At 39.3% G+C, this 14,603-nt stretch overlaps 1 protein-coding gene across 1 annotated transcript; it reads right to left on the minus strand.

Annotated features, from left to right (window-relative positions):
- Positions 1-7,065: 7,065 nt before the first annotated feature.
- Positions 7,066-9,460, minus strand: LOC126760142 (toll-like receptor Tollo). The gene has a single exon (XM_050475581.1). The coding sequence runs from the start codon at positions 9,422-9,424 to the stop codon at positions 7,229-7,231; it is 2,196 nt and encodes a 731-aa protein (XP_050331538.1). The 5' UTR covers positions 9,425-9,460; the 3' UTR covers positions 7,066-7,228.
- Between the last annotated feature and the right edge of the window lie 5,143 nt (positions 9,461-14,603).

Genomic DNA, 14,603 nt, shown 5'->3' on the forward strand with positions numbered 1-14,603 from the left:
TGAAAACCTCGAAAATTGGGTTCATTGTGGTGGTCATGCAAAAAAATCGAGTTCTAGTATTGAAATCGAATGTACCTTCACAGCAATAAAGAACTTCATTGTTATCCCAAACCGTTTTTGTTTTATTAAAAAAAAAAAAAAAAATTGGAGCGCTCTTATTGAAAAACCCATAGTTAGGTATATACGTATAACCATATATGTGGCAAAGGGAATTACAGCCCCGAATCAAACCATTTGTGATCGCGAAAACATTATCTTTTAATTGCAATTATATCTCACACATTGACTCATATTTTCGGTATAAAGTTAGCTATAGGCTCTGGGGTCTCCATATTCAGTACACAGGGCTTTGAACAGTTTTGGTTCCATTTCGAGAAATTTTGTTCATAAGATGACATACTTTAAAGGCATTATTCGTGCAAAGTTTTATCTCGTTATATTAATTGCTTTTTGATTGATATACTAGCAAGTCAAAAATCAAATGAAATTTAAAATTGTGTTATATGGGAAGTAGGCGTGGTTGTAGTCTGATTTCCAGTAGAATGTCATACGCCCAATTTGGTACAAATGGGATCTGCAAGTCTCGAGATATGTGATTTCATTTAAAAGTGTGCAGAGCCACAACCGTTGTCCAATTTTTACATCGGCTTCTATAAAGCCTTCTCATACCATCTCCCAACATTTTAAATTGCAGCCACGCTCCTCCTCTTCCTTCTCGTGACCTCAGATCGCACATATATTATTTTTTCCTTAATCTTTGTTATTTAATTTTTCGTTTCTGGTGGGCTTCAATCTACCATTAATTTAAGTTCTTTCAAAAATTATTTACCTTGGTCTAGTATACTACACCACCACGATTATAGCACCATCTTTGTTGTGATAAGCAGATAATAGCAACTCTAGACTTTCAATTACATGGTTGAAAATGTAGTCTATGAGCAATTTAGACCTTATTTCTAGTCGTCGTTTGTATGGAATTATAATAATTGAAAAAATCGGTTTAATTTGAAATTATTACTTAAATAAGTCTGTCATCTGCATCTGTTCGGACTAAACTTCTACTACATCATGAGAAAGATGACCACTTGATTGAGGTTTATATGGAGATCCATTTCAAATACGTTTTCGCATTCATTTGGCTGATGTATTAATATCTCTTGATATAATTTTCTGTTTTCTAAGGAAATGTATGAAATAATGAGTACTAGGATTAATGTTCCAGTTCCCTTTTCACATTCTTCCTTTGTGGTACTGCAAAAGACAGAGTAAGGAACAAAGTAAAACCACCTGACACAAGCAATTTGATGCCATAATTTAATTTCACTTTCTAACTGAGTCAACCGCATTAATTCATACTAAAACTGTTAATTGTCATCCAAATCGGTTTCTCAACTGAATCCTTATTCTGTCGCTCTTCTGCACTTGACTCATAAAAAATTGGCCATTAACATTTATGTGAAAATCACCAAACGCCCCTCATAACACCCTAGACGAGTAAACAAAGCCTACCAGAGCTATCTTTGAAAAAAATAAGAAAAAAGCACGCGATAAGCGACAACTTGGAACAAAAGAATATTTTTTGAGAGGAATCCTTTTGTGCGGCAAAAATAGATGCAAACTGAAAGTAAGAACAGAAATGCAACAAAAACAACGCGCGCTAACAATGGAAGTGTGCCAAGACCAAAAGCAGACAAGACCAGACAACGGGGCGTATGAGTAACCGTAAACTATGCGCACAAGCCTGACAGCAAGGATAACGGAATGTTTATGCATGTGTGGGTGTGGCATGTGAGTATGTGCAACCCATTTGAGTGAAAGGAGGCTGCGAGGCGGAGGGAGTGTACAGTGGTGGGCAAGAAATGTGTGAATGAGCACTTTACTCATGAATGAGCGTAAATTGAAAGGAAATATAAACAATAGGCGGCGGGGGGTGGCGCTGCGAAATAAGCGTGATGTGTGGAGAAAACACTTGCTGTAAAACAACAACAACGATGGCGCGAAAAAAGCACTTAACGGCAGATGCGTGCGATATTGAGACAACAAAAAAGCAGCGCTGCGTGCAAAAAGTGGGAAATAACAAAAGCCACACAGTCTGCCTGAAAAGTAGGCGAAAGAAAACTAAAAATATAAGAAAAAACATGCGGTACATGCATTGTCTGTAACTATTCCACACACACACACTCATATTCGCTAGCATGCTTCTTCTTGCTACAGAGTACGTGCGAAGCATTAACAGCTCTTACGTGCGGTTGGGGAGACTACCTAAGTTGTGCCCCCACGCCTAATGAAGCAAACTCGTCTGCCACTGAGTACTAACTACGTGCAGATAATTTAAACATTTTCTCGGCTCGAAAAAATTAATATTTGTTTGAAAATGGGTGCGGTGAAGAAGTACTGTTGCACCAGCCGGTCGGTGACAGCAATAGAAATTTCGTAATAGTTTGAGTAACATATACACACTGGTGAAGCTGTTGTATGATTGACTGACATTGAGTAAAGCAATATTTGAGTTCGTAGCCAATACATATCGATAAGTCAGATAGTGATAGTGCAAACCTTTATATACTTTTGGGTAGCCGAAGTATTAACAGCGCGTCAGTCGTTTCTTCTTTTCGTTATTTCGTGCCAGTTCGAGCTACCAAGTGCAGCCAGGTCCTCCTCCACCTGATCTCTCCGATGAAGCGGAGGTTTTCCTCTGCTTCTACCGGCGAGAACTGAATCGAAAACCTTCAATGCTGGAGTGTTCTCTTCCATCCGGACAACATGATCTAACCAGCGCAGCTGCTGTCCCTTGATTCGCTGAACTATGTCAATGTCGCCGTTTCGAACACACCTAAGGTCGACTCATCAGATGATATCATAGTCCATGCCTCCGCAATATATAGAAAGTTTGGTCTTTGTTCGTCGAGGGCGGACCTTACTACTTAATTTCCTACTCAGTTCAAAGTAGCACCTGTTCTGCGTTGGATTTCCAGGCTAATATTGTTGATGCTGTTTCCAAGATAGACGAAACTATCTACGTCTTCGAAGTTAAGACAGTCAACAGTGTCTTGCAAGCCAAGTCGCGAATCCGATGACTGTTTTTTTGATAGCAGGATATGTTTATTCTTACCCTCGTTCACTACAAGAAACATTTTCTTCGCTGCCTTATCCATTCTGGAGAAAGCAGAACTAACGGAGCGGTTTTTAGGGCCAATGATATCAATATTAGTGGCGTACGCCAACAGCTGTACACTATTTCTACAGCAATGGATTAAAAAAATCACACTATAGGGAGAGTTGCATTGTCTGAAACCTTGCTTGATATCGATTGGCTCGAAGAGGTCCTTTCCGATTCTGACGGAGCTTTTGGTGTTGCTCAACGTCAGCTCTCACATTCGTAGTAGCTTTGCTGTGATACCAAATTCAGACATCGCGACATAAGGGTAGATCGCTTTCGTGCAGTCGAAGGCGGTTTTAAAACCGACGAAGAGGTGGTGTGTCGATCTTCCTTTCACAGGTCTTTTTCAAGATTTGGCGCATGGTGAAAATCTTGTCTATTGCAGATTTTCCAGGTCTAAAGTCACACTGATAAGGTCCAATCAGTTCGTTGACGGTAGGCTTCAGTCTTTCAAATATTAAGCTCGTTAAGACCTTATATGCGATATTATTGTGAGGTTCTACTTTTTGTGGATTGTGCAAAGCAGACTTAGATTCCAATTGTCGGGCAACAGGATAACTCTCATTTACTTATTGATATGTATACCTAGGATTTATTATGACTGTGAGCCAGGATACTCTAAAATTCTAACATAAATTGATTTCATTACAAAAATATGAATTACCAGGTAGCCGAGTTTAGCCCTGGCTATCATTATTCTTCTCATATAAACGATTCGATAGAGGAGAGAAACGATAAGCTTTTTATGGATAGCTAAAGCTTGCGGGAAGGGTCGATGGAGGAGCATACTGTCGGACTTTTCCATCAGCTCTTGTTTTAAACTTCCTGACTGCTGTAGCGTCTTCCAAGCGGAGGTAAGAAGCACAGTCTCCTTCAGAGTGGTGACTATCCACTAATGCAGCGATATTAGCCTTGAGTTTGTTAACGGTCCGCTCAGGACTAGTGAAGGAATGTCAAGACTTCGTATCTCTAGTATTGAATTATTTTACGATTAGATAGGTTTGGGTGCCTGCTGACAGCGGTACTGCATGAAACTAGAAGGCTGAACAGCTTGTTCGGACAGGTACTTCACTAACTGTGGCATAGGAACGGGTAGTAGCTCCTTTGGCTTCATTTAGTTCACTACTGGATTGTCGGGCCTCAGTCCATCTCAGCAAGAGTAGATCAACTACCAGCAGCTGTTCAGAAAGTAAGGTCCATCTCGCCAATCGTAAATTGTTAGAGGTATAGGGAACTCTTTGCTCCCAGCAAAGCCCACCTTTCAATGGTTGTAGTAGTTCTAACTGGCTCTGTCCGATCGGTATTCATGCGCTAAGATTGAACATCTAACAGGATGTCAGCTGTCTTAGGTTTTTTAAATAAAATGTGATAAAAGCATCTCAGCACTTCCTCGAATGTGCCGTTCGATAGGATCTCATACTTATAAACATTCAGGTAAAATAGCGGAGCCAATAACTCATATACAACTGCAGGAGTTTTTCGTCTGGCTTCAAAAGGATTGTTCATAACAGTCTTAAGAAAGAATAAAAATTAATTAAAATGAAGAAGTTGAGTGGTCGCCTTGATTAAACAGAACAATTTATTAAGAAGTATCAATTAGTCTGACAACACTGCAATTGAAATAATTTTTCGCTTCAAAACGCCAGCCGACAGTAAAGTACAAGTATAACGCAAACACAAACTGATGAAGATTTATGGTTGGTCATTACCGTTAAAATGCAAGACATTATATTTAAGTAGGGACCTTCAATCATTTTTTCAAAAGCCGCAACAATGTTTAAGAATCTTTGTGTTGTATGTTTAAAGCTATGTGTGCCTTCAACAGACAGAAATTTCGCGGGCTGCCACTTAAAAGCGAACGGAAGAAAAATGAAAGTTGGAAGCAGAAATAATGTGCAACACGTGTTTATATGAGAGAACACTAGCATACGCTGTCTGCCTGCTTATTACAGGAGCACACTCACCGGCTCCATATTATGTCTGAGCGATCAATGCCACCAAGAATGTTATAAATAAATGCGTGTGATAAATGTGGTGACTCAATTTTTACTGACATTCCTTATTACATTTAATTTTGCGGAAAATTTAATAAGTGCTTGGCGATGGTTAAACAAAAATCAGCGATTCGAGAAATTTTTATCAAATTAAGAAGTCTTTATATAACGGGCTTTTCAATAAGAGCGCATGGCATTATGTATGAAACTTGATTTCTTTCGCATGGCCATCACGGGCAAGTTTGCAGAAGTCCAGACGCTGAACCCAATTTTTGACGGTTTTTAAGCATAAATCGGTCGATACTGCTGCAATTTCACGTTCGATATTTGTAGGAAGTTCATCCACTGGAAATAGTCTAACGGCGCCAAATCGCACGACCGACGTTCACGAAACTTGGTTTTCAATAATTTGATAGTGACATTCGCTGTATGGCTTGTGGTACCGTCTTGTTGGAACCACATATTGTCTAAGTTCACATCATCCAATTTGGGTCAAAAATATTCGGTTATCATTGATCGGTAGCGATTCCCATTCACAGTAACGTGCCAGTCTTGATCATCACGGAAGAAGTTCGGCACAATGACGCCGCCGACCCACAACCGCACCAAACCGCAATTTTTTCCGGATGCAATGGTGACTCATATAGTAAGGCATAGCTGCCTGACCAATAACCCATATTTTGCTTAATGACGAAGCCACATATGAGCCTCATAGCTGAAGGTGATTTCCGGATCATTTTCAAGTGGTTTCTCAGCCCAATTCACGAACATACAACGATCCTGGTGGTCAAGCGGCTTCAGTTCTTCGTCAATTTGTATCTTGTAAGGATGCAGGCTATGATCTTTTCGTAAAATTCGCCACAACGACATCACAGAGAAGCCCAATGCTTAAGAACGACGTGTGAGAGACTGATTTGGGTCTTCCTCAATTGATGCGATAGCGGCGACAATATTCTCGAAACTATGGGCACTTATTTTTCTCACTATCACGGGAGCATTTTGTACTTAGCCTGTGGGTTCAAATTTTTCCACTAGATGCTCAATTGGTGATCTGACAGGACGATTATGACGATATTGAACGCAGCTCTCTCAAAGTTGAGCCCACTGACTCTGAAATTCGGTAGTAAATTTTAGCAATTTTGAGTCGTTGTTGGATCGTATATCTTTTCATGATGAAATGGCAAACATTATTGAAGATAAATGTCAAAAGAGCGGGAAAAAATATTACATCGTTTGCTGTCTCCATCCGTCTATTTTTGTAGCGTCCTTAAAATATTCTAGAGGTGTTGTAGAATTTAATAAGACAATATAAAAACATCAATTTTTAAAATTTTTTAATAATTGTTTAATGTACTCTATATGTAGGCCACTTAAATTCCATATTTAACTCTGGTAACTATAGACCTTTAGACTGAACTTGATGTACTTATAGTAATGGGCTTATTTGAGAAATGTTGACTCCGTGTAAGGATCAAATGTGTTTTTAACCAACTTCTGAATTCAAATTATGGCTGAATACAAATTTGATATGTTAGTAGATAATGCATTTCAGATTTGGAAGATTTGCTTATGAAAACTCAAAAGTATGTTTGTAGAGAGTACAAAGATACATCCTTTCGTTTGAGAGTATGTACGAGATACAAGTTGGTAGTTCTTGGGTTTTAGAGAGAGTAACTATCAAAATATTGAGCTGAAAATTTGATCATTTTTGATTCTGGGGTAATTTCTTTAACTTTCACTTTTGGATCTCTCTGTAAAGTTAAAGTGTAATCGCCTGACTGGTTTTGTCACTGTCTTCCTTAACTGATCTTTGTAGAACTACTTACCTATATGAAATACCGTTTCAAAGCATCTTGAAAGCTAAATAAAACTTTTGTTAATACCTTCTCTTTTTTATTTCAGGTAAGCGCTTTTACATTAAATGAAAGGTTTCCAAAGACCTTAGCAAGTAAGACCTAATCACTATAATCGTGAAACAAATATTTAATATTATTACACATGAATATTTAATAAGATAAAATTTTAGCAAATAAACATTTTAATAGTCGGCATACATTGTCCGTGCGTTTCATGTCTAAATTTTCTCCAATTCCTCTGCATTGCTATTGACCTGCAGCTCGCCGCGCCGAGCATGTGGCATTGCATAACGAAGCTTACGCCAAAACCACGGATCTCCCCACTTTAGATAGGTGTTCATCTTCAGATAGGCTTTCAGATCTGGATCCAACAACTCCGTTTCTTTAATTTCACCATGAACCACAAGGATAATACGCGAGCGACCCTCATTCACGGCACACTGATGAGCTGTGCGAAACTCCATCTGAGCCCAGTCGGATTCGATAAAATGCTGTGATAACACAATAATTGTACGACGCGACTGCTCGACCGAGTCAATAATCTGTTCGGGTATATAAGCGCCCGCCAGCCAATCACGTACATGTATACAGACCTTAAAAGGCGGTGTACCCTGCTCCAATCCCGGCACTAGTTCCTTCTCCACAAATTCCTCATCGTGATGTGAATAAGAGATGAAAGCATCCCATTTGCGATCACGATCCACATCCCGCTCACTCACACAGCACAAGCACAAGCGATGCGCATAGAGCCAGATTTTCAATTCGATACGGTATTTGTAGTAACACAGTGCGGTGGTGGTGAGTGTCAGGCCCAATGCGATTACACAAACCAAAATGACCACCAAAACTGTACGCACACCCATCTCTGGCAGGCAAAAATCGCGAAAGGAGAGATCAAGCAGACGCGCCAACTGTGGATTCTCGCAGCGCATGTCAGCCGCATCACCGAGCCGCCTGCGATTGTTTTTGACAAAGCTAAGTAAGGGCTGAGCGCTACAGTTACAATCCCATGGATTCTCCGAAAGGTGGACGGCGGTGAAGGACTCACTCGTATTCAGTGTGTCAATTAATTGTGCACCGATTAGTTTTAGCTGATTTTGACGCACATCGAGGTCGGAGAGTGCATTGGTCGAGTGATTGCTGGAGCCCAGCCGATCGCAGAGATAGTGTAGTGAGTTATTGCGCAACAGCAGACGTTGTAGACGTTGCAGACCTTCGAATATCGCGCAATCTTCATCAGCTGCCCAATCGAGTTGATTATTTGTGAGATCGAGCTTTATTAAACGATTGGGTTGGGCGAAAGTATGCGAGGCGATTGTGCGCAGTTCATTGCTGTCGACCTCTAGTTCGATTAGGGATGTCAAGGGCGGTAGCACATCGGCAGCCAAATGTCGCAAACGATTGTGACTCAATGTCAGCTTCACTAGCTTGGTAGTTGCATCAAAGAATCCTAGCGGTATGAATTGTATGCGATTTTCACCCAAATTTAATGTTTGTAGACCTTTCTGCTGTGCTAAAAGTTTAGACGGCAGCTCACTCAATTGATTGCTCATTAAATTGAGATTCCTTAGCATCTTCAGTGGCGCAAATATATGTTCAGGAAGTGCTGTTATGCTGCAATTTCTCATATAAAGTCCTCTAATCATAGTCAAATTCTGAAATATATTCTCACGCAAACGATGCTCGAAATAATGGCCACGCAAGGAGAGCTGACGCAGGCGTCGCAAGTACTGAAATGCATCACTCGGAAATGTCAAAAGCTCGCCGATCAAAGTGATGTCATTAATATTTGGCACCGGCTTGAATAGATCAGTCGGCAATTGCATGAAGTTCAAGTCGATTGTGAGTGCAAAAAGATCGGGCATTGGTGTGAGTATATCACCAGCAAGCTCCTGTCGCGGCAAGCTTAACTCGTTGACGCTTGGCGGGTTCGTATCAGCGCGTAACTCTAAGGTGGTTACTCTGCGTAAACGACTGAAATCACTTTGGAAAATCTCGAGCGTTAGTTGTTTCATCTTTAAACCGTGTACATTCAGTGTTGATCTCGGCGTTAGCGCCAACTGGACTAGCAGATCGGAGATGTGCATGCAGTTGTATGTGGTTGTAGAGGTGGTTTCTCGTAGTGTACCCAAATGTGGTACATTTGAGATCTTATTCACATGAAAGTCATCGCCACATTTTAATTCGACACCATTCACATTGCTCACAGAAATATTTACTGAGGACGAGGCACATATTATTTCGGTCGAATTGTTCACATCACGGACGCAGTCACAGTTACCAAGCGTAGTGATACTCGCGCAGTCTTCGGCGGTTAATGCTGGTACACTTTCTTCATCGAACTCTATAGCACGCAGTATGTGGAAATATGAAATAACCACTAAAATGACCAAGACTAACTCCGACTGCCTCATTTTCGGAGGCAACAAATATGGTTCCGTACACGTAGCTTTGTGGAGATGGACTGAACTTTGTAATTGCAATGCTGTGGAGATATTCTTGCTGGTGTCCACTTAGTGTTAGTTGCATACAATGGGCTTCCTTTCATTTTGTGAATCTTCTCGAGCGCTTGATTGACGTTAGCCAGTGTTGAAAACTCTCTTCTCTCGCTCTAATCACTAGGTTCTACAATAATTAGCGGTTAACAAATAATCGCTTTATTAATAAATAATAAAGATGTACATTCAATTATATTGAGTACTTTAATGAATGACTGGTGCGAAAGCGTGACTGATTGTCGGTTTGCGGATTGTGCGAAGAGATAATTAATTGTGTGAATATGAATCGCATTTTGCATATAATTTCACAGAAATGTATTTAAAGCGTTTTGGAAAATGTAAGGGCTGACGAAATAAAACACATTTTTAAGTATTTTAATTCATTATTATCGCCCTCAAATAGGTTCCATGTAAAACCCGAACTACATACTAACCTAAAATAAAGTTATATCAATAAATGAAATTTTTTTTTATCGATTCGTTCGGTTAGAGTGTGAAGTTTATATGGACCAGTCCGAGTCAAATTTGATTAGTTGGTATTACGTGCTCTCAATATGCGCTAAACTGTACGCTTTTTTACAAACTAAAAAGCTTATTAACTTATATTTTACGTTTAGCTTTGTATCTTGTAAATGCGCCAAGCCGTTCCATACATTGGTTCGAGTTGCTGTGAACGGCTTGGAATCGACTCTTCACTGTCTTTGTGTACACTCTCAACTACGGTGGCTATATTATCTTCACTGCGTGCTAGTTTTGGTCTATCCGGTCGAATATTGAATGCTGGGTCTCAACATGAGAGATGCTGTTGCGATTGGTACACTCAATAGGCCGATTATGTTGACCATAAGTTGAGCGAAGTGCGCGAAACACATTCGTTACAGAACGTGAATTTACGTAATATGATTTGGAAGCGTTGTTCAGCTATAAGTCTTACCGTGATGAAATGCCAAACAATACTGAACAAAAATATCATGACAGCTTGACACGACTCACGCGTGATCTGTCAAAAATTTAAAAAAGTACCTTTACTTGGATCACCCGTTCATAGTTATGCGATGTACCTCGTCTATTGTGTATTTTGAAATCTAAATTCAAATTGGTGAATTGATACACCTTTTTCTGAACTATGTTTTCAAGTCTTCTGGTAATGACAAATTCAAGTAGCTGAGATAAAATAGCAATAAACGATATGACGAGGCGCTTTTAGAAGGTTTTTATATCAATGATTTCGAATACCTTCCATGACATTTGAACTTATCTGGTTTAATCAAGTGCTTATTATCGCTGTAAGCGTTGTTAGTACTTAACGCGATAGATTTTAAACTACACCGGCAGTTATCAAGTAGAGGCCAGTAGGCTTTTTTGGTTTTAATTTAGTTTTGTTGAAATTTACAACTCTTTTATTTGTTATTCGCTTAATTTCCATGCTGCGAAGTTTCCAGCTGTGTAAGGTACTATGCTGCCATGGAAGGCGAATGACTGCTAATTTCACTGAAAAACTTCTGCTTTTTCTTCGTCGATATTTGTTTAGGTTCCGTAGGTCTTTCTGAGAGGAGGATTTGACAAAATTGGTTTTCTAGTATTTTTGAAAGCTTTCCAAAGGAACTAGTCTGTGTCTTTTGTTTAGTGTAAGTTTCTTAATTTAGTCTGAAATATTTTGATTTTTGAATTTTTTGATTTTGTTGCTGAGAATCTTACTTAAGTTGTTCAGTTCTGTTGTATAATTAAGAAATCGTGTATTTTGCAATTTTTATACAGTTTTCTCTTTTTCTTTACGAGATCCATAATGTCTGCTGGATATTCAGTGTTGAAGTTTTTTTATCTTAAAATTGTAGTACTTTTCCAAGGCGATTCTATGAATAATTTTTGTAAATTTATCTACTTTATCTTTCAAAGTTGATGGCGTTGTTTTTTTTCTGTAAGAATATTATTTTTGTTCAGCAATACTACTTGTATCAGTTCTCTAAAGATTATATGACAATACTGTAGTATTTTGTTTATAACTATAGCATATTCGCGTGGGTTTCTTTCTTACAACATTTAAACGTTTGTTTAAGAAAAACGTTTAGAATAATTCATGGTATGTTCCCGTTTCAGCTTGGCCAAGAACGAATGACGTGAATTTTTGAAACTTTGTTCTGCAATGAACCATATTCTTGTGAGACGTTCCGTATCGACCTGAAAAAATAGTAGCCAGAAGGGATAAGATTTAGAGATAAGATAAGGTGTGGTCAAACTTCCTAGCCGCTGTTTTCTACATAGTTTTAATGCAGTCTTGCAGTATCAGGCCGAGCGTTGCTCTGATAGAATGTTATTGCCTAGTGTATAGTCGCAACTTCGAGATGTTTTTCGGCAACCGTTAAATTCAATTTGATGAATTGTTGTTAGTAGAGTTCACCATTAATAGTTCGTCCGTTTTTTTAAGTTAATAATACTGAAGGTTATAATTCTGATCCCACCAAATACAGAGAATTACCTTGCTGTCATGGATATTTGGATTAGCCTTTGATTTCGCTGGTTTAGCTTATGTTTTTTTTTTAGCATTTGGAGTTGTAGTAATGAATCGATTTTCATCATTAGTCACAATTTGATTCAGAAACGCCTTTTTTATACCTTCGAGCAGGTAAGGTTTATTTCACATTAGATACTAAAATATTTAGGGACTGTAGTTAGGAAATATGTATATTATAAAACGAGAAGGGTTTGAGTGAATCAAAAGATAGTTACTACCAATCTGATAAGTCCGACGCTCGGACTTTAATTGTCCCTACCAACTAAAACTCTCTAACCACCCTTAATTTAGATCAGAAGAAAAATTCAAAAACTACCATTCAGCATCAGTGGGAAAGAGAACTGAGAACATGGCATGATTATAAAATCCTATTTATGACAGCCATTTTTAAATTAACCAATGTGCTATGAATGTAATAAGTGAACTATTGGACCACTTTCTTCTACACTCTCCTTTAAGTTCTGTTCCAACTTTTGCTCTAATTAAAAATTCCAATTCATTTAAATGTTACCAGAAAGTTGGCACAAGTGGCGTTTGTGCATGTAAGATGAGGTGCTAAGGGTGGGCGAAAGAATGAAGGCCTCATTAAAGCGAAGTGGCGGCTGGTTGGAAAGGCCTCATGGTACACGTGTATGTGGAGCGTGGAGCGACATCTCGGAATATAATTAACGTAATTTTGAATGCGAAGACGGCAAGGCATGGCAAAACACTACGACATTCCAACACAGCAACCAGTTAGAGAGCATAGAAGGGGTATGCGGTGTAAGAACAAGCAATGCAAAGGAAATATCGCTAGCAGTACGAGTACATTAGCGCCAAGTGGTAAAGTCAAACATTATACAAGCTGTCGTTAGCATCAACATCAAGGTACATGAAAATGGCGGTAAGAAAGCCAAAGGTGACAGAGAGTCGCTGACGGCGAGCGGGCGGTTTTCTGTAGAGGTTAAAGTGGGAGGGCGCTCAAATGAATTGACAACTAACTAACCTGGTGATAATAATATTTTGGCGTTAGTGCGAGTTTTGGGCCGGAATGCCACATTCTTAAGGGGCGCCATGGCTTTAAAGTGTCATTGTTTTCATGACAGCTAAGGTGGGATACCGCAGAACCCATTCAAACTGCCTGTAATATGCTTTTGAAAGCTTGACCTATAGCCACCACACTAAACACAAGGGCGCAACGGTCACCGTCAGCATGCGGTGTAAGCTTGCAATTTAGTCATGCAGACATTCACATAACGTAGATGCGTTGTCGGAGAACTTCCTATCGTGGGAGGTCACATAAGACGTTACAGCAGAGCTCACAAAAATTTTGACAAGCTGAGTGCGCGATCTGTCGAAAGGTCGTGATAGCGTTACACCGTTAGTAAAGTGTAATGCATATGAAGCGCGAAGTATGAAGTAACAACGCCATCAACCCACTCAGGCGCATTACGAGCGATAGCAGCAACAATGGAGCTGCCTTGTGCTGTATTAATTATGCAATCATGCCGTGTGCGCCCTCGCGTGTCTGTTCGCGTAGTCACTCAGAGACATATTCGTATGCCAAAATTCTGCTCGTGACCTAAGTAATATTGACAGCTCTAAGCATAACGGTTACTTAGTAAAGCTTAACGACAGCTGCAATGACTTCGTACATCCGGCCAAAACGCAGAAGACGGCGTATAATTGAAGGGGGCAGCTGTGTCGGTGCCTAAGTGAGGAAGTAAGAAAGTGTGTGAGCCAGGCAGAATACAAATGAGCCAGGGGGAGAGAAGATGATAGTTGGCAGTGTCGAGATTGCATTCCTTAGACTTCGTCGGATGTTACGGCAATATTAATGATGACTATTTTAAGCATTATGCTCACAATCTATTTTATATATCTGTGAGAGTAAAACCAAGTCGGAGAAGAGCATTGAGATTGTGAAGAATTTCGAGGAAGTACAATGCAGGTATATGTCAGATGAAATTCTAAATAAAATGTTAAAAGCAGTTACGCCAGTTTGCTGATGAGCTTAGGTGAGAACATATAAAATCTGAACTGGGTCAAGGAGAGTTAGGAATAATTTGCTCTCTTCGTATTATTTTGAAGGAAATTTAAAAAAAAAAATTGTATATTCCTATTTTTCAATGAAGTATGATTGGAATGATTGGACTTTTGCTTCAAAATAGGCTCCAGTCTCGTCGATTTCTTTCCATCGACCATTCTCTTGAAGTTTAACTCAGACCGTGAGGAGCCAGGAAAAAGTCGATGGGTACCAGATTTGATGAATACGTTATAGTGTAGGAAAATCTTGAAAAATTACAAAATAAATTTGGAAAATACTCCCTACAGAATTTAATTCATCCAGTTTCTTTCAGAATTAGACTCACTAAGAATCACTTTTCGAACAATAACTTTAAACTGATTGTACGCTTGCAGGTTAGGTTACACTGGTTACGAATTGAGGCTTACGACAGTACGTCAACGCTTTTTGCGAAATTTAATATACAAATGTATACTTGATATCTATTTCTGATATTTCATGCAGCCCCATGAACTGCGAAGCTCTCAAATATCTAAGTCGACTTCTGGATAAGGTCGGACAGAAGCAGAGGAGGTGTT

Source organism: Bactrocera neohumeralis, chromosome 5 (genome assembly GCF_024586455.1).
Source record: "Bactrocera neohumeralis isolate Rockhampton chromosome 5, APGP_CSIRO_Bneo_wtdbg2-racon-allhic-juicebox.fasta_v2, whole genome shotgun sequence".
Taxonomy (NCBI): domain Eukaryota; kingdom Metazoa; phylum Arthropoda; class Insecta; order Diptera; family Tephritidae; genus Bactrocera; species Bactrocera neohumeralis.

Coding starts and splice junctions, on each gene's coding strand:
- LOC126760142 (XM_050475581.1), bottom strand. CDS start 9,424: ATGAGGCAGTCGGAGTTAGTCTTGGTCATTTTAGTGGTTATTTCATAT.